This window comes from Zonotrichia leucophrys, chromosome 21 (assembly GCF_028769735.1).
Source record: "Zonotrichia leucophrys gambelii isolate GWCS_2022_RI chromosome 21, RI_Zleu_2.0, whole genome shotgun sequence".
In the NCBI taxonomy this organism is placed as follows: Eukaryota; Metazoa; Chordata; class Aves; order Passeriformes; family Passerellidae; genus Zonotrichia; species Zonotrichia leucophrys.
The window spans coordinates 1,088,718-1,115,162 of record NC_088190.1 but is presented as its reverse complement, the minus strand read 5'-3'; the positions used below and the strand labels follow the sequence as shown (position 1 = coordinate 1,115,162).

Sequence of the window (26,445 nt, the reverse complement as noted above, 5' to 3'; positions counted from 1 at the left end):
TGGGCTCACTCCTACCTGGGGAATGATGCCTGCTTGGCTCTCCTCCTGCTTGCCCATCATGGTGTAGGATTTGCCAGCTCCAGTCTGGCCATAGGCAAAGATGCACACGTTGTAGCCCTCAAAGGCATGCTGGAGCATCTCCTTCCCAATGTCATTGTACACACGGCTCTGAGATGCAAAGCAGGGATCTTCAGGCTGGAAAGACACCAAAACAGCATCAATACAGACTTCCCTATCAATTGAGTAAGATTTCAAAAAGCAACTGGTTTTATCTTGGGGGTCAATCCCTTAGGAAGAGGTAAATGAGGCCATTTTTACACACAGGTTTTTCCCAAGGCAGAACAAGATGGAGAAGAACAACAATGACAATGTCACTGCATTGTTTGTGAGTGTATCTTATTCTTAATCTAGCATTCTCTTGCTTCCTGAAACGTTGTATTTTAACATTACCTGCTCCTGAAATCAGGACAAATTTAGCTGTGCTAACATTCTAACGTCGGGGTCAAGATTTTATCAGAGCTCTTCTGTTCCTTGATGCTGCTTATCTGCTAGTTTTCATGCATTCTGTTCATAATGTTCCTGTGACTGCGCTATAATCAACTTTCACGGCTGCTCTGAAAAACTCAGTAAGAGAGGCGAGTATTTTATTGTGAAAACAGTCTCACTGACCACAAATTTGCTCAGAAATATTAAATCTTATTTCACCATTTAAGTTACTAGAATTAATCTTAGAGAAATGCATTATCCCTTCTTTGTACATCTTTTAGCAAACAAGGCAGGGGAGGAGGAGGTGGCAGAACAACACAGTTCTGCTGGAGAACAATTACTGGAAGTCACTGAGAGCTTAGCACCGACTCACAGAAGGGTGGGGCACAGGAGCTGGATGAGAATTTATTGCTTTTGCAGCTATTGGAAACGTGGGTCACTGTGCTGCCTTTTCCAGATATGCCAACCAAACCCAGACCAGGTATCCCCTTGAACTGTAAGGACTCGAGCAACTGTCATTTGTCCAAGAGGAAAAATGAATTACCGTGGCACACATGTATCCTTAAAATATTTAGAACAGAAAATTGTTGGAGAATATTTTTAGTAATCTTTCAAATACGTACAAGTTGTTTTGGCTTTCTGCTCTCACCCAAACAGGGAAACACAACATACAATGACAAGCTTTTAACCTGAATGTGGGTGAGGAAGACTGTAGAAACATCTGACAGGGGTTCATGATCAGAAGAGAATGTTAAATCAAACCAAACAACAACAAAACCAGGCTGTCTTGGAAAAGCACTTACCGATGTGTGGGACCAGTAAGAGTAGTCAAAGCTGAAGGACTTTGGTGCTTCCTTAGGATTCTTTGGGTTGATAATACCTACAGGAATAAAATTCAAACTCTTAGCTAACGTGACACTTAGGAGCATAATTAATAAACTGACTGACCCACACTGTGAATCTGAGTATTCGAAGCTGCCACATGGCATACGAGTAGGAAGACTGTAGTAACAGACTCACTGCTTCCTAATACTATTATTTCTGTAGGACTCATTTTAAATAAGACAAGAAAAAAAATCCTAGGAGAAATATGCTGTTGCTTAACAGAATTCTGTGCATTCCACACATTCAGCAAAGGCTTTTCCAGATACCTTTAGGTTGGTGGGTTTAGTACTTGAGGGTTTTTTTCCTTCCCAGCAACAAAAGTGCTTGGTATAACCTTTGCCTGCAGGGGAGCAATGCACAATGGATGCAGCTCTCACTGCAGGGGCACACACAATGCCTGGAGTTTCTGTATTCCAAGGAGGGTAATTTATAAGCACAGCCCTTGCAGCAGAAGTGAATCTCTACTGCTTCCTTCTTTTCCATACTACAGTGGTGGAAATACTTCAATATATTATTTCCAACAGCTGTTCTCAACATCTCTGTAATCTCTGTAAGTAGGACTGCATAAAAGCACAGTCCTGAGGGAATTAGCTAAACCACCCTGGATTTACACATCTGCCCCTGCACCTAAAGCAGCAATTTGCCCCTGGGAGTGAGACACTAACTGTGATGTATGCAAACAAAGTCCACAAGGAAATAAGCCTTATAAAGGTGTCAGCAGTCTTCCTGGGGATGATTTACATCCTGATACCAGACATCCTAGAAAGAAGATGCTTTTTTCTCACATATTCCTCCAGTTAGTTTATGCTTTGGGAGACTGGGGCTTCTCTCTTTCGTTCTGTGATGAATAAAAATTATATCAGCCACAGCTCTTACCATTTCAAACATGAACTTAGCATCTTGTTTCACTGAAATCTCTGAAAATGTGGTTACAGAATCCCCATTAAAATCAAATCATTCCTCTACCAGATGCTGTGCTCCTGAGCAGGGCTGCTGTCCAAAATGACAGTGTGGAGAAAAGATCACGGGCTGGATTGCAAATAGCAACAGTTGCTACTCTGCTTCTCCTGGCCAACTCCATTTCACTTGGATGCACCTTGTGCTGACATTCTTGCCTTAAAAAACCCGACAGACATGCAAAGCCAATGAATTATATGCACCAGCACAGTATCAAATTGCCAAAAATGCTTGTGGCTTTGGATAGCAACACAGGCATCAACACAGAACAAACTGTAACCTAAGCAATCATCCATGGCTTCAGCCTCCCTTACTGGCTTTGCCTGAACAGCCCCACTCTCACTATTCCACCAGTCCTAAAGAGAACAAAAAACAAACCCCAAGGACAACTCCCTGCCCCAAACTTAAACCAGTTCTCTTTTTGCAGAGCATTCCACACTGCTACAACTCAACAATTTCTCTTTTAAAAATTTAATATCAAAGCTCCGAAAGGTAAGGGAGATGTAATGCCTTGGATCTGGAAGTCCCTACCCAAAAAAGTAGTACAAATAACAGAATCTCCACTTTAGTGTCTGAAAAGGCACTACAAACTTGCCATTAGTTCCCCTTTCTTGCTCCAGTCTAAATTTGATCCATCACATTGGAGAAAAGTAAAGTTCAGGCTCTGTGATTTATGCAAGTCATTCCATTCAGCTCCATTTTTTTCTCTTTTTAAACCACTGTTGTTATTATTGTTGTTTTCTTAGACAGGCTTTCCTCAGCCCTTCACACTGACTTCCATGTCCAGCTCACTACTTTGAAAATCACTTTTTAGGATGCATGCTTTTGCAAAGCATATCTGGAGAAGCGTAGCAGGAAAAGGAGTTGAATGTGCGAGGCAGCAGCTCTGTCAGAGGGTGGGAATGCAGCTGCCTGGCCAAAACCTTCCACTGCAGCAGGAAAGGGTCAGAGGAAGCCTCCCAGCTGCCCTGGCCACTGGGATGCACACACAGCCTTTGCTCCCAGCCTCAAGTCTCTTCATCCCTATTTCTGTTTCTTGCACACAGGCTGCATCCTCCATTTTCACAATTCTCAGTCTACAAATGAATCTAGCAGAGTTGACTGGATGAGAAAATCGAAGATTACAATCTCAATGGATTCCAGCTGGACTGAAACCCTCTTCATTTGGGGCCCGGATCACCAGGTGGGTGCTGCCAGCATTAATGATGTCTGATGTAGTCTAGGTTTAAAACCAGTGATCAGGCAGGCAATAATGTGATTAAAACACCTGGAAGATGATGAGACAACTAAGAAACCAGGAATTCAAACAGAAATAACTGACTTCACTTGAAGTTAGCTATTGCACCAGGCATCATCTTCAGAGGGACAAGAAAACCCAAGAAATCTAGCTACTTTTAAAGCAAGTTAATGGATATTTCCTCTAGTACAGGTAAGCTTTATTCTAAAAGTTCATGTGCCAAATTGGGAAAAAAAGAAATGGGGATGCATAAATTAGACTGAGTTGGCAACACTGATTTTATGTACCATGCTTCTCAACCTGCTGTATTTTCCACTGACCACGGAAACAAATACAATTAAAACAGAAAGAGGACTGTTCTCAGTGTCTCCAATATCCACAAGAATACTAACAGCTTTTCAGTTACTTTGTTTGGTTTTGAAACCATGCAAGGCCAAGATGAATTATCTTAGTGAATCATGAAATAGGTCGCCATCTATCTCCTCTCCCCACAGCAGCCTCAGCACACGGTCCACACACTAATGCTTTAATTACAGAGCCTCAGGAAATGAGAAAGGCAATAAGGCAGACGATCACAGCAGGAACGCATTAATAGTCTTTTTATCTTACAGAATAAATTTGTTTATCTGCTATTTCAAAGGTCCAATGTGGCAATTAACTCTTCTGTTTGCAAACTGACACTGCTGCTTTGTGCTGCAGCTATAATTACCAGCAGCATGGCACCGAGCAGCTCTGAGTGCCGGAGTTAGCCAGTTTCTGAGCAAACCCCTCTTGCAGGCCCCTTGCTTCACCCAGAGCCAATTTATTAGCTCATGGGGTGTCTTCTAGCTTTCCACAAGCTCAGCTTCCTGCACAGAGATACTGGAAGGGATCATTCACAGAGCCACTGTCTGCCCAGCACTGCTACTGAAACAGGTGACACTGGCAGCCCGAGGTGAGGATGGAACAAGCTGAGGATAACATTTCTCTGCTGCAGCAACCACAGTGGGGGTTAATGCCCATCACTGACCTCTGGAATGGAAGGCCAAAAACAGGCAAGAGAATGTTCATGGGATTAAAATATTTTCTACAAATCATTGGTTTGGTTGAGAGAGATAAATGCCCATATTAATACTTTTATTTATTTGAATAATGAATTTCTGGAAATTTTGAATAATACGCTTCTCCTTAACAGATCTGGTTTTTACCTGTGTACACAAATAAAGTAATTACACGTCACAAATTGAGATAAATCAATCTGTGTGAACCCAGCTCTGCAGCAGCAGCCACGTGAAGCAGCTGATCCAGTGCCCAGCTCCGTGCCCACCCAGAGACACAGCCTGCATTTTAAAAGCTTCGTTTCCCCTTACAGCTGTACAGTGAGCCAGGCTGAGCTGCTTCACACCATCCAAAGTTCCTCTAGGCTGGAGTAATTCACATATTCTCTGGAGCTCAAGCAATTTAAACAATTCTTTGTAGCTGCTTAGCTGTTTAAGTGTGGTGGACTTTTTGATACCTGTAACTACAAACATTTTCTATTCTCACTGACCAAAAGGTAAAGAAACATATGGTTTTAAAAGAAATTTCTTCACACCAATAATCTCTTTTTTTTGAGTATTATATACGACCCAAATGCTGATTGGGCCTAGTAAAGGACAAGTACATAGTAGGAGCAGTACAGAGGAACAAAAGGAGAAAGCAGGAGCACAATAAATGAAAGAATTCTACTTTCAGATGTGCTCTGCCAACAGTAACAGACCAATCTCCACAAAACATTTGGATTTTAACATACCCTTACTTAAACAGGCAACTTCATCTTTTGGCATTTTTATTTCCACAGTCCATCCCACTTGTTCCTTAATTAACATTTTATATACCATCCACCATCTGCTTCATCAGCTAGCACAAAAATAACATCTACTTTCAACCTTTCAAATCTATGAGCTCAAATTCATCCCTAGGTTTTTAGCAAACACTGTAGCAATACTTGAAAGACCACTATTGAAATAGTACCCATATATTTCATAGTATATTATTATCAGTATTATATTGCATTCCTATTGTCATTTTGGACACCCAAATCTTTTGCCTTATAATCCAGTTTTCATTTCTGAAGCTGAAATTCCAAAAGCTCAGGTCAAATATGCACTTTGTTTTACAATTATAACCAGAGTGTGGAGCACAGCTGAGAGCTGATGCAAAGTTAAAATCTTGTAGGGTATTTTCAGCTGGAAGCAGCATTCTGTCTTCTCACTCCTTTCTGAACACACACAAACACATTCCCACTTCGAGCCTTCATTTCTGGACTTACACTTCCAGTCTCCCTTAAAACTAACCAAGTAAACAGACAGTGGGAAGCCTACAAAGGGGAGAAAAAAATCCACAAAAGCAAGGAAACTTAGCCAAGATCAGCCCCCTCATTCCATTCCCATCTACTCAGTCACATAAATATTTTTGCAGGCACAAAGAATGGCTAGAAGTGCTTCTTAACCTCTCCAAACTGGTATCAGATTGAGACACTGAATTTGCAGTCCAAGCCTGCTCTGCTCTCATCCCAGTCAGTGCCGCTCCTCAGCATGTCACAAATCCGTCAGATCAGAAATGATCTGCTGTTGGTTTTCGGCTGTTAACCGAAAGGTTGTGTGGGGGTGCCCACCCAGGGACGCCAGTTGTCCGGTTTTTCGGCTGTTTGAAGGGCCTGGAAAGGCCCGGAGTGGCCTTGGGGCAGCCCGCGTATCGAAGGACGAGAAGAGGCTTCAGTTCTTCTTTCGGTTTTTATGTTTATTAATTGTTTATCTAAAAGATTTTCTTTCGGCCCGACAGAGCTCTGCTCAGCAGCCAGCCATGAGCACACTGTGCTGCCCTCCGGACAGCCACCTATCTTTATACCCATTGTTACGTGTACAATATTTATCATTTTTCCCCAATACCATTTATTCTTATTGCCCGGTGCACTTTTAGTAATAACCAATCCCAAAGTGCCACCATCACCACAGAAGATGGAGGAGAAGAAGAAGAAGAAGAAGGACAGGACACGCCCCAATTCCTCCATCTTACTTCTCTAAACCCCCCTGTACAGAAATCCTAAACCCTGTGTTTCACTCTCTAATTAACCAATCCCTTCACCATTCACCCCGGTGAAACCCTCCTGTCCTCATACAGGTGTCGTCTCCCGTGTAGGATCAAAGTCCAGCCACCAGACACTTCTGGAACATTCCAGGACTCCCGAGCCCCCCAAGGGTGCTCTCGGTGGCTCGGCACCTCAGGACTGAGATCCTGAGATCCGACAATCTGCACTTCAGTATGTGGGGATGCCCAGCACACACAGCTCCTTCTAATAAGCTCTTGGAACAGGGAGGCAGAGACAGAGTGCAGAGCACTCGAGAGGCAAGAGCTGAAATTATTCCCTTGCCCTCCCTGCATTTAAAGGCAGGTCAGAGCCAGTCCCTGGGCAGGGCTCCGTGCCCGGCGTTGGCACCCACGGGGGCACAGAGCTGCCTGCCTGCAGCTGCCCTGCAGATAAACACCAGCAGCCAGAATTAACCTGCGCTTCATCCTGGGATTAGCTGGGACACAGGCTGGGCTGCCAAGGGGGGTGAAGGGACACACACACTGAGGGGTTTTAAAAACAAACAATTCCTCATCAGAAATGAAACCCAATTATGACGAAAGTCGAGTATGGAACTGGAAAAACCGACCTTCCCAGATCTGTGCAACACAGCCTGCTTTGTCAGTAACATCTGCCATGCCCATATTGCTACCATAACAGGCAATGCTGAGGGCACAAAACCTCTTTCATTTCTACACATGAAATAAAATTAGGTTTCTTCTCACCAAGAGAGGCTTCACACCAGCATCAACAATTCTCCCTGTGGCAGCATTATTCTAGCTCAAGCACACATTCCTACCAAATGCCACCACTCAGAGATAACAGCTAGCAAAAAAAGCAGTGCCTTCACTTTTGCTCTCCTTAATCATTAGTAAAGGAATAGGCACACATTTTCAAAAATCATTCTGGTCTCAACAGAACTTTGGAAGGGGCAACTTATGGAAGAAAAATACAAAATAATTTCTATGCCTTCTTCTAGCTCTATTTGGATCAATAGAAGCAGTAGTTTCATTATGATTGAATAAACAATTTATCCAATGGAAAAAATCTGGAGCTTTTAGAATTGATTCCACAAGACCAAATTAACATTAAATACAGAGTCTCTTAAAAAAACATGGGTCTGGAAAATCTATCTGCACCATCTGTAGACTAGAATGACAACAATGGGAACATGTTCCTTACAGAGAGCAGGGTGGAGCAGGCATTCTTTATTTGCTGGAACGTGAATAACACCACAAAGACACGTTTAATACAGGCTTCTTTCCTAGGCAAACGCTGCAATCAGATCTATGGCCATAGTGCTTTTATAAGACAGACTTTCAGGGCTGTTATTATAAGAGATAAATGAAGGGAAATGGACACTTCCAGCTCATGAAGCAGCGCTTGCTTTTCAAAGCATTGTTTGCATTTTTCAAATCATTAAAAGGGAAGGAAACCAAGCAGAAGCTAAGAACAGCTCATTTGGAATTCAAGCGGATTCTCTCCCCGCTGTGGAATTTCAGCCGCGCACTGGGAGAAAGGTTGGCTGGGGGAGGGAGTCGGGCTGGGCAGCACCAGGGCAAGGCCCCGCTGCTCACAGAAGCTGCTGGAAAGCCGCTCATCCTCAGCTGCTCTCCCAGATCCACGAGCTATAAATACAGCTCTCCAGCTGGTGTTCCTGGAGAACAGCACGCCAGCAGGCTCTGCAGCAGGCAGCCCAAGCAGACTGCTCTGCCTGGCTCAAGAGCTCGCCCAGAGCCGTTCCCAAACCTGCACTGCCAAAGGATGACCTGGGGATGTCCCAGAGCACAGGCAGGGTCAGGGCTGTGTGCGGGGCTGGGCCAGGCTCCAGCTCAGTTCTGGGCTCATGGTTTCTGCCTCAGGGCAGGTAAAACACTATCTCCCTTCACTTCTCTGACTTGACATCGCCAAGAGCCAAACTGGGCCTCTCCTAAGACCATTCTGACCTTCAGACACGTGCCAGCACACACTGAGAGAACACCAGGGAGCACTGGAATCTTGGGGAGCCAGGTCTTAAGGATTTCGGCCCACTTAAATCAGCTTGGTCAGTTCTTAACAGTGGATGTCTCTGGAAGAATTTGTGTAGTGAATGAAAATATCCAATTCTTAAAGTATTTCCTATTAACAATTTACATTCTCTTTACTTCTACTTGCATACTAAAATGTGGCAGTTTATTTAAGCATTGGATAAAAAGAATCCCCTCTGGAGGCCTAGTTCTGTGTCAGTGAGCACTCATTGTGAAGGGGAAGCACTCCACATGGAGAATCACCACTGACAGACACTACTCAGGGTTTATTAGTAATACCCCTCTGCTATGGTTCCATACCACCTTCATAACTTAATGTAGTCTAACTGCATTTAACATCAGCTGGAACACCCTAGTCATCATCCCACAGTCTCACTCCAGAACCAGCATTTGCATCTCTAGCATTTAAGGATGATTAAATGTTCATCTTCCCCCAGCTCCCCAAAGTCATCCTCTAATTTTTTTTAACAGTGCAGAATTAACACTTCAAGCTATTTTTATTCAATCATGAGAAAGGCTTTAGAAGGAAAATCAAACACCAAAAAAATCCACATTTTTATTTCTTCTCCAAAGAAATATTCCAGGCATGTACAAAACATATGAGCTGTCAATACTGCAGGGCATGCAGAGACAGTGACTAAGACAGACTTGTGGACACAGAAATCCCTAATGCCCCAAAACACAGAGAACTCTAATGCTCATATTGGTAAGAGGACAGTCAGCAGAGGAGTTTGGGGAACCTCTGCTGTTGTGACCTCTTGGACTTGTCTTTCAAACCTCGACCACAAGAGCGTTCAGGCACCCTCCATGTGACACCATCCATGTCCCCACCAACAGCCTGGTTTGATAACACACCCACCATGAATGCAGGGCAGTGTTTTCATATTGACAAGCATTCATTTAGCTTGCACCACTGGCAGGGATTTACAGGCCAGAAAAACCAGGGAAGGGGTGAAGTGACATTCCTGCAATGCTGTTTATTTGCCCAAGACAGCCTCTGGTGCAAGATACCAGTAGAAAACACTAGAAACACTTAGGAGAAAAATAAACCAAACAAGCAAACCAAGAACACCACACTGCATGCTTTAAGAACCAATGCTTTTTGGCAGGCACAAGGCATCAGAAAGGCAATATGCTTATTTTTTGAGATATCTAAAATTATTGTTTTCATAAGAGATTGAGAGTCAAAAGTATATCATAAAAGAGACAGCTGAATTATTGATGAGGTTACCTTATTCTATGAACCTTTCAATAGTTTTGACTTTTGTATTACATTTCAAGTACTACTAATGTAGGCAAACATGCAATAAATCAAAAGCCTTTAAAGTTCAGTCCTGCTTTCCCACCCATTTCTAATTTGCCCCAGAACAACTTCATAAAGCAGCACATATCTTAAAAGAAAAGAAGAAAAGGAAAGAAAAAGCCAAAACAAAGGAGAAATTAAAATTAGATGTTTCTGTATTAGGTTTTTTGGGTTGTTTTTTGTTTTTAATTTAAACACTTAAGTCTAGGGAGAAAAAAAACCCCAAAGAACAAAACAATATTAGAAGAAATACACTTTTTTTCCCCCTACAACCTCTACAAATTAACTCCAGAATGTCTTCCCAAGGTTTTCTGATGCCAAGGCTGCCTGGATGAGGAGCTGACAGCCATATGTCCACAGCAGCAGATGGGATTATTGTCACTGGCAGATGGGACCACTCCACCAGGCCTATTTTTATTAAACATCCAATACCTTCAGCAGCCACAGAGGGACCTGGCAGCATTACTGAAACCCAGACCTATTGCTGAGCTAAAATCCCACAGGGAACTGTCAGGGCTGTGGGAGGACCCAGGTGCACTCAGCCCTTCCAAGCTAACCTGGCTGTGCAGGGGCACCTTTGCCCTGGGCTCCTTCACACCACAATCACAGAGGAGCTGCACTTTGAGAACTTTGCTTTGCTCTGTCACTTGCACACACAAGATGCTAAACCCTATTTTCATTCATCTAGGGCACAATTAATTGCAACACATATTCCAAGTAGGGTACTTCCTTACTTCCTTGTTTTATTTGTTTCATGTTTTACACACATATTTAGATTTTTTAAAGAAAAAGCCTGCTGGGCTCCTTGCTAGTGATTAGTATCTCAATGCTGTCTTGTGGCTTGAACCTCTGCTTCAATTTCATTCATTTTTATTTATGCATTATTTACAAGCATTTACAGGCCAGATTATCAAATCACTTCCACCAAAAAAGATGCAGAACAAACAAACCAACCAACCAAAAAACCAAACCAAAACAAAAAATCCCTCAAACAAACAAAAGCTAAACCAGAAAAAGCACAATGCTCAGGGAGTCTTTAGGCACAGAACTGCTTCTTTTTTCAGCTCAATAACCCAAGGCAGCAGCTGCCAACGTTGTTTATATTTGTTATGTTTGAAAAGCCCCTACAAGAATGAGCACAAGAACTACTGACACACAAAACACTCTTAGATCTATAGCTCAGCTTTCATGTATTACACTGCAGAAGCTTTTTCCCACTCACTACAAAAACTGTCATAAATTAACTGGACAGGAATAAGTAATTAATACATTGTGGGCAAGATGCATTGGTGTGAACCTTTCTGGAAAAAAAACTGGAAAAAGCAGGAATTAAAGAGAAAACTTATTCAATCAAGATATGCAGAAAAGCATGATCTATACTTTAATTATCAATTTCAAAAAGCCACTTTGAGTTTGGACATGATAAGCCACCTATTCAGTAATTTAAAGAATATACTCTTCAGAACAGAACTCCAAATGAAAGCATCCTTTCAGCCAACTGAATTCACTTGCTTAGCAGGTGCTTTTGAAAACAAAGTTTATGTTTCTTAGGATGATTTCTAAGTTATAATGATTTATAAAGAAGGCCTTTTCTGAAATTAACCTCACTCAGTTACTGTTTTGATGGAGTTTTTTAATCCCTAATTTGATGGTGGCATTACCTCTTCTTTGGAAAGCATTTTGCATTCCCAAGTTAACATAAATAGCAGAATTTTACAGCTCCTGCCTTGTCCTGTCCCATCTCTGAGATTCCTCCATTACCTTCCCTTCCCCTGTGCACTGCAGAACTCCTGGCAGTATCATTCCAATGGGTCCCATCTGAAATAGAAATGATCTGAGCAGCGCTGGCCTTCTGCCAGACTGCAGCCCCTTCATGCACTCAGCACACGGGACTGCAGCTCAGCTGCACAACCTCACTTTTCAAACATGTATTTAAGACAAAGACTGACAATTTGAGTGCAAAATTCACAATAGCAGAACAGAAAAAAAAACGACAAATAATATGTTCAAGTGCTGATTTCAAAATTTCCATATTTTGCATCCTTCCGGAAGAAAAACAAAAGTCCCAATTACTCACAGTAACTGTCCTTAACATTATGGGTTAAAGATCTTCGTACAAATTCTCTTTTTCTGAGATTAGGACATACCTAGAACTGTATTCAGCTGCACTGTCATTTTTAAACAGTGAAAAATGATAAAAACAAACCTACTATGGATCTGGATTAAAGGTCTTGATCTCCTAGGAGGAAATTCCATTAAAGCCAGAAAGGGTAACAAGTAAATTCTGCAGGAGTGCACAAGCAAATCATGTTGTTTTGCTTCTAAGGCAAAGAACTGTGTAACAAAATTGAGCATAAGCTTTTTAACCCAGAGGGACGTTTTGCTTTGCTGGCAAGCACCCTGTGAATGACAGGCAATCCCCAAAGCCATAAACAGCCAAATTCACACAAAAACTGTCCAACAAAAGCAGCATGGCAGGCAACAACCCTGGTGGCATTCTGACTTCAAGAAACTACTTCATTATGTATGTCAAAAACCACTCCTTTTTCACACATTCATCTAAAATTATTTATTTCTAAAGTACACCTGTCATACTCTTTATTATCTGTATCTTTGCACAGTTTTCCTTAACACAATCCTGAGCACTTTGCCTCAGTTGCACTGTAATGCAGTAGTCTCTGCCAATACATTTACAAAACTCAGACTTGGACAAAGTTTAAATGCAGGATTTGCAGAATAGCTTGGTCAATCAATACATACAGAATTAAAGTTCAAGGAACTGTCAAAATCCCTTCTTAGCTATCAGACTGCACACAGTCTCATCAATCCGGTGTCACGACAGTCCATTAGGCTTTAATTCCAAGATAAGGGAACTTTAACTGCCTTGGAGGCTTAAAATAGTCACTACTCAGTGTATCACCATCCTCTCAGGTTTGCCTCCTGTCAACTTGATCAGTGCACAAGTGAAAAAATAACCTTCTCAGAGGCAAGATATCTAGACCTTGATCACTTCACTGGCACATCTGAAAGTGTGAAGCAGGAACTCCTTAGTCTAGAATTACTACTAAATTCCCTTTCTTTTCAAATTGCTGCATCAGATATGAGTCTCAGATACACTAATTTCACTTCATGTGCTCAGCTTTTAGTCAGCAAGTTCAGACCTTAATAATGAGGAGTTCAATAATGAAACTGTGGGGCTGCAAAAATCATGAAAATGAAACAATCTTTGGCAGGACAGCACTTATGCCCCCCATCTAACACATAACCTAAAAGCACACCAGCTGAAGAATTTCAGATGGAAGTTATGTGTGCTGGACAACTTGGTTAGGAAGATTCTTTGGAGAGAAGATTTCTGGTGGTTTTTTCCCCCACCAAACAATGCCTTATTCATATCCTTTATTATACAATCCTCTTCTGTTCAAACTACTCCTCTGTCCACTGCTTTCTTGTATTTCTGCTCTAAGAGGGAAATACAGGGAAAAAATATCCCCCAGAATGTAACAATGTTTAACTATCACAACTGAGGATTCCTTCCCACAGTCTGTAATGTCTCCATGACTTAAACCCGACCATCTGTCACATCACCAGCCTGACCAGAGCCACAGCATCCAAATGCAGGGCTGCACATTAGAGCACTTCAGAGTATAAAACACAGCAAAAGAAGTCATTTCTGTAAAGACATTTCCAATTAGATATATCTGAAGTATTTTTCTCCTCTGTCAGGCTGATGCAGTTTGTTGGAAACTCATTGTAGTGCAGCTCCAGTGTTCAGACACAGAACCAGTGTCTGGCCCAGGCCACAGCTCCAGCTCAGCCAAACAATCTGCCAGACACCGACTGCTCCCCCCGGCTGCTGTGCCACAAACAAGGTGCTGCCACAGGCTCCTGCAATTCAAACACCTTAAACACCTGAAATTGCTGCTGGGATGACTGCAGCCAGAAAAGCTGTTACAGAGGCTCCCAGTGGTGCTGCTGGAGCCCAGAGCTTGGTGGCATTTCCATAACAAATATCCTCTAATGAAGTTTACAGTTCTTGCATTCTACACTGCATTCAATGATGGGATACAAGCACCTGTTCTACATGAGATGACTTCAAACCCCTCCCACCCCTACCTTAAATGGAAATTTTGAAATCCAATCACAAAAGAGCTTCTTTGGGTAGTATTGCACATAAGGTCCAAAAATAAGAACTTTCTGCACTAAAAACAAGCTCTCTTCTCTATGACACCTCTCTTCCAATGAAACCATAAACACTATATAATTGCAGTGACCACAGCCAGGATTTAAATTCCACTGCAGAAGCACAAGCAGGCTGACGTACAACCTTGGCTAAAAAAAAAGGGAGAGGCCTCTATGAAACCTCCTTTGTGTTAACAGGCATGAGTAAACACTCAAGTAATCAGACAGCGAAATAACTCAGTGCTCTTGGAGTGTTGCTTTCTTCAGCTGCAGACAAGATGGCTCTACTTGATTACCTAAAAATGAAAAAGTGCCCCATGAAGAGCAGTTTATGGGCAGAGCTGTTGGTCTGCAGGTGAGGAGTGACACTCCCTCAAGTGCTGCCAATACTGCCTTGACCTCAAGTATGAAAAACAACCAACCCAACAACCAAAAAAGGTGTGCCCACACACAGTTTCCCACAGAACAGTGTTCTCCAAATTACACTCACAACAATTATATGGGAAGCTTAACACTTCTAATTGGTTAGAAAAGAAGATGATTCTACGTAGTCTGTTATTTTGCTGTCATTTAGACATCTGCTCTGGAAACATAAAACTTGATACCCTTTTCATCTCAGCTTTCTCACCCAAATGATGTTCTTAACCAAAAGCACACAGTGCAGAATAAGCACCAGATGCAAGCAGAACCTATACCCCCACAGTTATCATGTGGTGGTGTGCAATGTATCCCTCTATCTGTCTACCCACATGATGTTCCCAAACATTGAAGTCACAAAAAGGTTTTCACTTTTGTATTCCAATCCTTCTGTAGAATTTTCAAATCAGCAGAAGCAAACACCATGAACAACTCCATAAAAATCAAGATATTTGTGATTTAGACTTTCTAGTCACATTTAGAGATAATCTAGTTTGTAATGACAGCCTTCGAAAAGCAGAATAACTAAAAGATTAATTCTAGATGATACAATGATACAGTTCTCAGTCTGACAGAAGAAAATATTTAAGTCAAATATTTTAGTCTGGGAACAGAGAAGGACTCCCTTACAAGATGAAATGACACTTACTGGTGGAATTGCCTTGCATCTGGATGATACATTTGGACTCCTTGCTGGTTTCTCGGGAGTTGAAGGGCCGGACACGAACAGCCACCTTCACCGACGCCCCCGACATCCTGGCTGCTGGCAGCACACTCCAGGAATTGAAAGTGATCAAGAGCCTTTCAAGTTATCCTTCCTGTTGGTGTTTTCTGAGGAGAAAAATATCATTTAGTTATTTACAGCTATTGTGTTCAAGATGTTGATAAAATTAGCAAGGTTCAAAGTTACTTCATAAATGCAATTTCTGCTTTGCAGATCACCCTCCCTTACCCCCAAAAGGTGTCACTTCAAAGCCAGAACTGGAAATACATTTATCAGCACCTGTTCACTGTCTCCCTAGTCAGAAGTTTCTGTCACCTGAAGCAGTTTTTTGAAGTGTACAAATATTTGGTTTTCATACAATTTCATACATTTCTTTTCTGGAAGAAAACCAATACTTGGTTTTCCTCCAGAAAGTAAGGATGCCAATACCAAAATAAATATCTGGTTACAACATGTGTTAGGCTTAACCTAACAAAGATAATTTTAGCAGTAAAGACACAGCTACTTAAATTTCATCATGAGGCAATGACCATATACCCCATACCCAGGCTCTCACACTGCCAATCCTTGCTGCCACAATGTTTTAGCAATAATATTAAAATTAATTCAAGAGTCATGGGCCACAGCACACTGACTTTCAATAGATATGACTCCAGAGAAAAGGGTGTACCCTTAAAGAAGCCCTTGCAGTCCTGGGAAAGTCCTCTTCTGGAAGGAAATAACAACTCATCTACTACTTGTGTATCTGCTGATTAAAGGATACACTGTAAGGAACAGGAGGAATCAAGAATTGTTACCTTCAGGGTAAATATTACTATCTATGTTCAGGCAAATGTCCACCATTAAATTCATCTCCACTATCAAAATACTTGTTCAAATCTACCACACCTAAATGACAGAGCACTTTTGTTGGAGGGAACTATCCCTGACACCCACTGTCCAAACTTCAAGGCATGTCTGAGACAGTGCTGGAACGCAGGTTGACGAAAGATTGGTTTGTTTGTGTTGGTGTCAACCAGCCTTTTCCATAAGAGAGAGGTTTTCAGTCAGCCCACTACTGAGCAGTCCAGCTTCCTGCCACAGGACACGGCCAGTACTGAGTCTAACAGCCCCAAAAAGCAACGAGATTCAAAGAATAAATCCTACTGAAAAGCCCCTACCCTTGGCTAGGAAAGGTTCCATGGCAGACATACAGAACATGGATGACTATAGTGAGAAAACATTATTTATGTGTGATTTATCCTTATATCCTAAATATCTGCTATGGCCACTGCTGAAGAGAGGACTCAGAGCTGGACTGAGGCATTTCTATCTGGAACCTGACTTACCCTGGGCAGAACTCAACTCTGCTCTGCCATGCACCCAGGATTCCTGACATCCCCTCTGGTTATCAACACAGCACGGATCTGGGGAAGTGCTCATGTCAGGGTTGTGATCACAGAAGTACAAAAATTACTAGCAGGTCTAAAGCAGAAGCATTTCAGCTCTGAAGTAAGTTCCACACCTGGTAAAAGTACTTATACATGCTTAATTCAAGTTATGACACATTTTCCCACAGTACAAGAAGTCTTTAATAAAACTGCAAAACTTCATTAATGCCATCACATGGTGAAAGCAGAAATTAAATTACTCCCCCAAGTAGAAGCAATTTAAAGTATTCCTTATTTTCAAAGGTACCTGAGGTATCTCATCAGACTAGAAGAATGTCTTTAGGAGCAAGCCAGCTGAATCTCAATGTCATTGGTACAGCAAACTGGTTGAACAATGATTAATGACACAGCCACACCACCAGCTCGGGGTCAGTATGGAATTTTAAAAAGCTTCACTAAAGTCCTGAACATAGAATAGAGCAGAAAAGTACTGGGAATGAATTCACCCGATGTTCTGGGGTGTTCTACAGCCTGCTCCTCTCCCTCTTGCACAGAGGCGCCTACTTTTGTGTGGAACAAAGTATCAAACACAGAGCTTGGTTATCAACTCCTGCCCCCAGAATCCGCCCGTGGCTGTGGCTCTGCCTCCCTGACCGGCCCCTTGCACCATGCCCTGAGCCCTCACAGGCCAAGGGACACGGCCAAGGGACAAGGCTAATCCCAACACAGGCACAGCTATTATTCAACTGACCCTGACACTGCTGCTGCAAACAGCAATGGCACTGGGCACGGCCACGCAGCAGCCTGTTTATGAAACACTGTTTAATACTCTGTCAGGTGCAGAACGGCCATTTTTTGTCAAGTTCACAGTGACACAATTTACTTTGTCCAGTGTGCTCTTATAATACTGTTTATGAAATGTAGGGGGCTTATCTTCCCTTCTTACTGTGGAGTACCACAAAGAATTTTTTCTGATGTTTCTCAGAACACTGAATTAATTTCTACAGATATATCTGGGAAGCTGACAAACAGAGTGGGATGAAAGAATCATTTACTTTTATATATATATCTATATGTACCTCTTAACATCATATGCACAATAAGAAAGCATGAAAATCACATTTCCAGAGACTCCATATGCACTAGCTAAATGACAGACTTGTTTGAAACACAACTGTGAAGAGATTCTCAAAGAGCAGATCACAAAATCACCTACAACATGAAAATTTACCTGCTGGACTTCTGCAGTTACCAATTTTTCCCAACCCTAACTTTTGTGCTGACGGAAAATTAAATGTGGTACAATTTTAAATCTCTTTTGTTCTCAACTCTGCTGTTTTTCATAGCTGAAGTAAGCAAAACACCTACTCATATTTGCACATGGATTTCAGATGTTTTGAATATCAATTCACTGTGCAAGATTTAATTTTCATTAGTAAGAAAATTGACCAAAACCAATATAATTTGCCAAGCTTTCCATACATTTAAGCTGCTGGGGTTCTGAGGGGCTTTTCCACCTACCAGTTATCTTAACTGGTCATAACAATTTATAAAAGTAGCATTTCCCTCATCACACAGAATGGTAAAATGAGGCAAAATGAGCCCCAAGTTACACAGCATCACAGATAATAGACTGCAACTGGTTTTTCAGGGCTCACATTTACCAGTAGTACCACTTCCTACTACTACAAAATGCTGACTACAGAGTGGAAACATAACTTGAAAAGAGAAAACCAAAATATGCAATCCAGTTTGTGGTACAGATTTAGAAGAACAATATTCTTAAAAGACGACTTTTTTTAAATGTTCATTATAGGCTTGGAGGCTGCCATCCATGCTAGAATGAATCATCTCCCTGATGTTTTGGAAGGAATCTACTAGCTGTGTCTCTTTTCATGTTCAGCCTGCACGAATCCAGTCATGAACCAAGGAGGGAGCTGTGTGTGTCTCTGAGGTGATCCACCACTGGCTCCCAAACAGGTGGCACACGACATTTGAGTTGTTTAGTGATCTTCATCAGCAAAAAGCAAACCCTACATCCTAGCTTTACACCTATTTGAAACTAAAAGACATCACTGTAAGTCCTACAGTGAGATTTTAATATTAAAAGGTGTCATTAAAAGAAATCATCTAAATATCTTGTCTGTTTACTGGTATTCAAGCTGACAAACCTAATTGTGTTGATGAATCATCCATCACAGGCTCAACTAGATCTGGGCTTTCCCAAAAATATCTGAATAAACATTAAGACTTGAATACTTGGATGTATCTGAAAGTTTTGGCAAACCAGTTTTTATGCAATGTCAAAATACAAACACATTGCTGTTTATTTAAGTAAAGTTACAAGCAGAGCAGGGATTTAGATTCAAATTATTATTTATACATGCAGAGAAGTCTGCAGCAAGCTCGAAGCGGTTACAAAACAATGTCCAAAATCTGTATCTCTGCATTCAACAAAAAATCCATCCAAACCCACCACATATCACAAACAAAGAAGAATCACTTTTTATTTAAGAGAACCAGTCATACACCAGATAACTGTGTCATAGCTGCATATCACAGAATGTGCTAACTTTGAAACAAAAAAATGGCTTGTAACTTAATCAGTGCAAGAGCTCTGAAGAAATAAAACAAGGACAGAGATTAGCACACGGAAAGTTGGCAAAACAGCTGCTTGGGGCAGCAGGCGTATCTGAACAAGGGGCCCCAGCAGAGCCAATTTTAGGTGCCGCATGAAGCTCGGGCAGTGCTGACAGTGTGATCCCTCAGCTGAACTCACACACACGCTCTGCTATATCTGGACCAGGTGGAGATGCCAGATCGAACAGCGCTGCAGAACTTGGCGAGGCACTGAAACCCGATCACATGCACACATGGCTATTTACCAACACTGGATTGTGCAACAGCAAAAATAACTGAGCTCAGAAGGAGCTGGAAGCGAACAGAAATATCGTTTAGAATTTAGAATTTGGTATGAACGTATTTACATTCCGGAAGGCAGACATAAATTCATCATCTGCTGCTGGCGGGTTCTCCAGCGCGGGCGCTGCCCCCATTGCGGCGGCGGCCCCAGCGCCGGGCCCGCTCCGCCGCCCCCCGCCCGGGCACGGGCACTGCCGGCTCATCGTGCCAACATGGCTGCCCGGGCCGCGCCGAGCCGGGCCGGGCCGGGCCGGGCCGGGAGCCGCTGCCGCACCCCGCACCCCGCACCGCCTCCCGGGCCGGCGCTGCCGCCTCCGCCCCATCCGAGCCGCAGAGGGGAGCAGGGCGGCGGAACGCGGCACGGCGGGCGGCATCCAGCCCATGGGAAAGCGGGGGAGCGGCCGCCCGAGGAAAAAGGAAGGAGGGAGAGGAAGGGAAGGAAGAAAGGGAAGGGAGGGAGGGAAGCGTCCCGGGGGACGAGGAGATGGCAGCGGGCAGATGGCAAGGCCGAGCGGGGCCCCACGCCCTTGCGCCGCTGCCCTGACAGCTCCAAGGTATCCAGTGCTATGCATCCATCCATCCACCCACCCATCCATCCATCCATCCGTCCGTCCGTCCATCCCCCCCCGCTCGCGGCCTCAGCCCTCCGCGGGGCCCCTCAGATGCGCACGGCAGCATCGCCGCCTCCCCCTCCGCATTACGGCATCAGCCCCCCACCCCCGCCCCGCTCCGGCCCCGCCAGCGCAGCCCCCTCAGCGCCCCCTCAGCGCGGCCCCCTCACCTGGCGCGGGGTGTCCGCGGGACGCGGGCGGTGCGGCGTCAGCAGCCGGCGGGGCAGCGCAGCGACAAAAACCCGGCCATCCCCATCGCCGCCTCCACCGAGGCCTGGAGACCTCCCCGCTGCCGGGAACGGAGCGGGAAGGGCGAGGGAGGGAACGGAGGGAGGGGAGAAGGGGAGGGAGGAGAGCGAGGCTGGCCGGGAGGAACGGGCGCCGCGCTCGCCCCAGCGCCGCTCCCGCACTGCCGGAGCGCGGGGGGAACGCCCGGAGCGCGGGGGGAGCGCCCAGCTCCGCCAATCGCCGCGCGTCGCCCCGCCCCCTCGGCACGGCCCGCCAATGGCACTCCGCGGAGCCCGCGAGCGCCCGCCCCCGCCCTGTCAATCACAGCCGCCAGCGCCGCCTGGCGGTGCCCGGCCGCAGCGGCACCGCCCTCCGAACGGAGCCCTCCGCCCCGCAGCGGGGGCGCGGGGAGGCGGCCCCTCGCCTGCTCCAGCCAATCAGAACCCGCAATGCAAATCACGTCTGCGCCCTCGGAGCCTATCGGGAGCGGGGCCGCAGCACCGCCCGCCGCGCTGTGTCCGTGCGCGCCCCGGGCCGTGAGGGGCGGCGGGCCCGGAGCGCCGGGTCTGCGCGCTGTGTGGGCAAGCGGGATAAAACCGGCTGGGACACCGCGAGTGTGCGGGAAAACGGGATAAAAGCGACTGGGACACCGCCGGCTTTGCGGGCAAACGGGATAAAACCGGCTGGGACACCGCGGGTGTGCGGGCAAACGGGATAAAATCTCGCTGTGGGAACGCGGTCTGAGGTAGCGAATTCCCCAGCTCCCGACTCGCTGTGATTCAGTGGGATTTGCATCCTAAACTGGGCCTAAGGGCGATGCTCAGAGGGGAGGGATTAGTAATCCTCCCTCCTTCCCTTCAAAACGTTTCTTGGGCAGCCCGAGTCATATTTTTAGACCTCATAATGTATTTTTAGGCAAATAATTAAATTTAGTCAATGATGCTGTATTAATTCTCTTGCTTTTAATAATTTCATGCATATTCTCATAGGAAAATGTTATTTTTGTGACAATAGTTCAGCTTTAAGTTCCTCCTTATCCTTAGTAATTTGGGAATTCCTGCTGTTAGAAACTGGCTCATGTTTAAGCTTATAAGCACCTTAAAGGAAATCACTTTACATGAAATGCCTTAATTACATATGTTTCATACACCATCATATACAAATTGGATTTAAGATGTTCAGAAGAACATTCAGGACCTGAGATTTCTAGTTTCAGAACAAGGTTTATTTCTGTTCACAGCCTCCTGGCTATTAGCTATGTTAACCTCAGCTCTGTCCCTTCTGTTCCCCTTAAGGATCAGATCTTTGGCAGAAGTTATTTTTTTACTTTGGTGAAAAGTCACTGTTCCCCCTCGCCAGGCTCATCTGCAGTTATGGCAACAGATGCAGAAGCCCAACAATACATGGATAAACAGGAGGCTTAGGGAAATATTGCCACAGAAACAACAAATCAAAAATCGGTGGCTTTCCTGTGTCCTAGAACTTGGAATACTTCCTATTGATGGGACACATAATTGAATGGTGGTTTTAGGGTGGGGTAACTGTGCTAACTCCTACCTAGATCTATGGAGAATTAGGTCAGCCATTCTCTGGAAATGAAAAGGGCAAGAACACCTCAAAAAAACCCTCAAACCAGTTTCAAAATCTCCTGCAAACTGCCCAGCCACCGTGTGCGTGCTGTAACCCCCACTGCAATAGAAACTGTGATTAATTTGACTCGAGCACAGTTTGTGCAGTGTCCCTGGGAACAGCAGCTCCCGCCCCAGCCCCATGCCCAAGTTTGGGGAGTGCTCACCCGGAGCCTGAACGCTTCCCTTGGTCACAGAGCCCTGAAACCATCGGCTACAAACAGCCAGAGCATGCCAAGATGGAAAACAGGGAATGAATGCAGCCATTTCTTGCATTTATTGGGGCAGAGGAAATGACTCCAGGGACTGAGGCAGGGCACGGGGGCACACGGTGACACTGCTGCTGCAGTGCTCCTCACTGCCATCCTGGTAGGAAGGCAGGGCACAGGGCACACGGTGACACTGCTGCTGTGCTCCTCACTGCCATCCTGTCTGAAGGCAGGGCACAGGGCACACGGTGACACTGCTGCAGTGCTCCTCACTGCCATCCTGGTCTCCAGGCAGGGCACGGGGGCACACAGTGACACTGCTGCTGTGCTCCTCACTGCCATCCTGTCTGAAGGCAGGGCACAGGGGCACACAGTGACACTGCTGCTGTGCTCCTCACTGCCATCCTGTCTGAAGGCAGGGCACAGGGCACACAGTGACACTGCTGCAGTGCTCCTCACTGCCATCCTGTCTGAAGGCAGGGCACAGGGCACACGGTGACACTGCTGCTGTGCTCCTCACTGCCATCCTGTCTGAAGGCAGGGACAGGGCACACGTGACACTGCTGCTGCAGTGCTCCTCACTGCCATGCTGGTCACCAGGCAGGGCACAGGGCACACGGTGACACTGCTGCAGTGCTTCTCACTGCCATCCTGTCTGAAGGCAGGGCACACACAGTGACACTGCTGCAGTGCTCCTCACTGCCATCCTGTCTAAAGGCAGGGCACAGGGGCACACAGTGACACTGCTGCTGCTGTGCTCCTCACTTGCCATGCTGGTAGGAAGGCAGGGCACAGGGCACACGGTGACACTGCTGCTGTGCTCCTCACTGCCATGCTGGTCTCAAGGCAGGGCACACACAGTGACACTGCTGCAGTGCTCCTCACTGCCATGCTGCTATTCACAGCTCAGCTGCCCTCGCTGCCAGCAGGGCAGAGCTGACAGAGATGTAAATTGGGCCATTACATAAGTATAAATTGTGATACAATAGAATCAATTGTCCTGAATTGTGTTGCTACAGCGCTTGCCCCAGGAACTTCCCCTGGAGGACAAGGAGTGAGCAGTGATTCACAATAAATTCCAAGGAAAGCTCACTTTGTAACAGCAGCATGAGTTAGCCATTGCTGGGGTAAACCATTGCAGCTCAGAGATGTTTACATTCTGCACACACAGGGACGTGTCAAATGTAAATCCCTCCACTGACAGTTTATAAACTCTATTGCAGTGAGGTTACAGTTGGATTGAAAAAGGTAAATGACATTAGTGAGGGAAAGAGAAATCACCAAAACCTGCAGGTAGCATTTAATTAACTAAACTGAGAATTGTCACATAACCCATATGCTTTTGTGGGAAACTGATTTTTAATCCAGCTTCAGCTTTGCTTTTCAGTCACTCAAATGTCCTCTACCCACTGAAAGACAGGGGTTTGATTCACTTTTGTGGCCAGACACAATAGAATGGCACTGCAGCAGCTTTCATTATTCTGCTCACATTATTATTATTAATAATTATTAATAATAACATTAACATTAATAATAATAAAAATTAATATTAATAATATTAATAATAATAATATTAATAATATTAATTATTCTGCTCACATCATTATTATTAATACATTTCATTATTCTGCTCACAAATGCAGAATTTGGGAGAACACTTGTCTGAGCTCACACCTTTGAAACATGTGATACTTGTTGCCCAGATAAAATTGTTTTGGCCACTTATGTCAAGCCTGTGTGTCTTGTGCAATATCTGCATTGACATGTTTTCAAATGATAGATGTATGCCATAATTAGACAAAACATTTCAGTAATGCACTTTGCTATTTATATTCCTCAGGTCACAGTCTGACACAATGGCAGAATAAATATAAATTCAGATTCTGAAGGGCATTGTGTTGATTAAAACATCCCACACCAAACGTAAATATTTCTATTTCCTCCTGGCAAAATGCAAAACTATAAAATCTTCATTTTATCATCTATCAATAGAGGCAATATATGGTAGTGACTTGCAGAAAAGAACCCCTAATGTGAAGCCATAGTTTAATCATCCTCCAGTAAAAACACATATTCACTACTGAACAGTTGTCCTTCATCAAAAAAAAGTATAAACTCTGGGACAGTCCTAGAGATTCATGCAAAAATCCTCAATAATGAGGGGACAGCTGAACATGTAAGAGTTTTCTTTATATAGAAAGAAATTTCTCTTCACTAAAGAAGCAAAGGCAGCTCAGCACAACCTGTAACACACCAGGACCTGTGCTGGGCCTGGCTGGGCCCTGCAGGTGAAAGCAGAGCAGGCTTTGAGCTGGGACTTACTGAGGAGGAAAGAAGAGGGGGATCTGAATTTGGGGAAGCAGTGAAGGTTGTAACTATAAAACCAACAAACAAGCTTCTCAAACAGACAGAAGCTTTGCAATCTTCTCCCATCCTTGCAGAGAAGAAATACAAGAGGAAGCACCACTAAAAACCCACAAACAAACAAAAAATACAGCCACAACTGTACCTTCCCATTTTGTAATTTAGAGTTATCTGCACACCTAAAGGTCAGTGCTGGATTCTGTACAAACTCACCAGAATTGCCCTGGAGCTGTCAGCAGCTGTCACAGAGCTATGAATGGTGCTCAGTGGCACCTGCTCGGGAACATTCCCGAGTTTAAAGGATTACTGATATCTGTGTGCACAGAAATATTCCACAGAATTTACTAAGTTATCTACAGATCCTAAATGACTGTCAGCAAACCTGAACAAAGACACCCAATCATTTGTAATTTTTATATTTTCACTGACACAAGAAGGACCAAGGAAACATTCTGTGCGAGTGTGTATCATTTATTGTAGTTCAAGAGAGTCAGGAATTGAACAGAAGACATGGCGAAAAACAAAAAAAAGAAAAACAACCTTTTTTTTTTAAACTTAATTTTAAAACACTGTGGTTTCAAATCCTTTTTAAAAAGGAAATTCAAGTATCATATGCAGGGGGCAGTAATATAAAAATGTTTGTGAATTTTATTTTTTTTTTAAAAACGTAATTCTACATTTCCTGCACCCTTTCTGCTTTGGTAAGGCCAAGCCATGGATACAAATTGGTAAGCAACATAAAAAATGACCCCTGCCCCAAACTGCAGCCTCCAAGGATAAAATATCTGCTCTCTGCGGACAAGCTCCAATGGCTCAGAACTGTCAGTTAGCATTGATCTGCAGCATTGAAAGAATGTATTTTATTTTTTTTTAAAGTCACTGAAATCCTGGTATTCCCAAGCATCTCATTCATGGCAGCTGTTTTAACATATTTCTATCTCAAGGCTTTTCACAAGTACCAGAGCATCTTGATCAACATAAAGGAAAGGGACATCTCAAGGAAAGGAAATTAAAATCCACGTGTGAAGTCTTCGCTTTTTTGAAATTATCCTTGTGTCTAACACCAATTAAAAACCAAATAGGCAAATATGTGTAATATAAAAATACGATCCCAAGATGAACACTTTGTTGCAGGCACAGTTATCGCACAAAATATGTTCTTTTAAGGGCAGGGGAATGATTTTGATTTTCACAGGGTTTGTATTTTTTTGCATTACAGAAGAAAAAGACAGCAGTGCAGGTTGATGGGTGGAACAGAAAGAAAGGAAGGGAAAGAGAAAAAAGTTACTTTAGCAGCAAAATGTCCAAGGTTCTAACCACAATCAAATTAACGGATATCTGGCGGTAAAAAACAAGGTTGAAGGGATGCTGCCCTGATCCATTCGTCTTTGCTAAAATAATTCAGCTGTAAAAACTCCAAAATGTGACATATTGGAGGACAGTTTTGTAACATAAGTAACTTCCTAGCTTGTCCTCCATGTTATTGACCATCGTTATCATTTAAATATATGTACAAGAATGAAGCTGCTTTTCTCCTCATCCACATGCTCCTGTGGTCTCTATGGATCAGTGCCGTGGCCGTGCCAATCCATCACAGCTCCAGGGGTGGCTGCTGCTCTCCTGCCACAACAGCCACACCCTGCTCTGCCCACGGCTGGGGCCGTGCACTGCAAGGGAATTTCAATGGTCATTCTGCTTCTCTCTCATCCAGGCTTGGATTTGCTCTTTCAGTTCTGGCACTAGTAAGGTAAAAAAAAAAAGGAGAGAAAAAAGAATGATTAAATTACTTGGTAATAGTATTGTAAGAAAG

At 44.0% G+C, this 26,445-nt stretch overlaps 2 protein-coding genes across 11 annotated transcripts in view; both read right to left on the bottom strand.

The window, feature by feature from the left end:
- Positions 1 to 20,636, bottom strand: part of KIF1B (kinesin family member 1B) — a 78,804-nt gene extending 58,168 nt beyond the window's left edge. For 7 of the 8 annotated variants that reach the window (XR_010442613.1, XM_064730908.1, XM_064730911.1 and 4 more), the window contains exons 1-4: positions 20,377 to 20,635; positions 15,229 to 15,410; positions 1,290 to 1,366; positions 16 to 195 (exon numbers count right to left, since the gene is read on the bottom strand). Coding sequence is in view for 7 of the 8 variants with exons in the window: in XM_064730908.1 (XP_064586978.1) it covers positions 16 to 195; positions 1,290 to 1,366; positions 15,229 to 15,334 (363 nt within the window). In the remaining variant the exon portion in view is untranslated. Of the gene's footprint in view, positions 1 to 15; positions 196 to 1,289; positions 1,367 to 15,228; positions 15,411 to 20,376 lie in introns of all 8 variants that reach the window. The other variant, XM_064730914.1, reaches the window with a different exon arrangement.
- Positions 20,637 to 25,090: 4,454 nt separating this feature from the next.
- Positions 25,091 to 26,445, bottom strand: part of UBE4B (ubiquitination factor E4B) — a 32,989-nt gene continuing 31,634 nt past the window's right edge. For all 3 annotated transcript variants that reach the window (XM_064730507.1, XM_064730505.1, XM_064730506.1), the window contains one exon: positions 25,091 to 26,374. In XM_064730507.1, the coding sequence (XP_064586577.1) occupies positions 26,316 to 26,374 (59 nt within the window). In that variant the 3' untranslated portion in view covers positions 25,091 to 26,315. The remainder of the gene's footprint in view (positions 26,375 to 26,445) is intronic.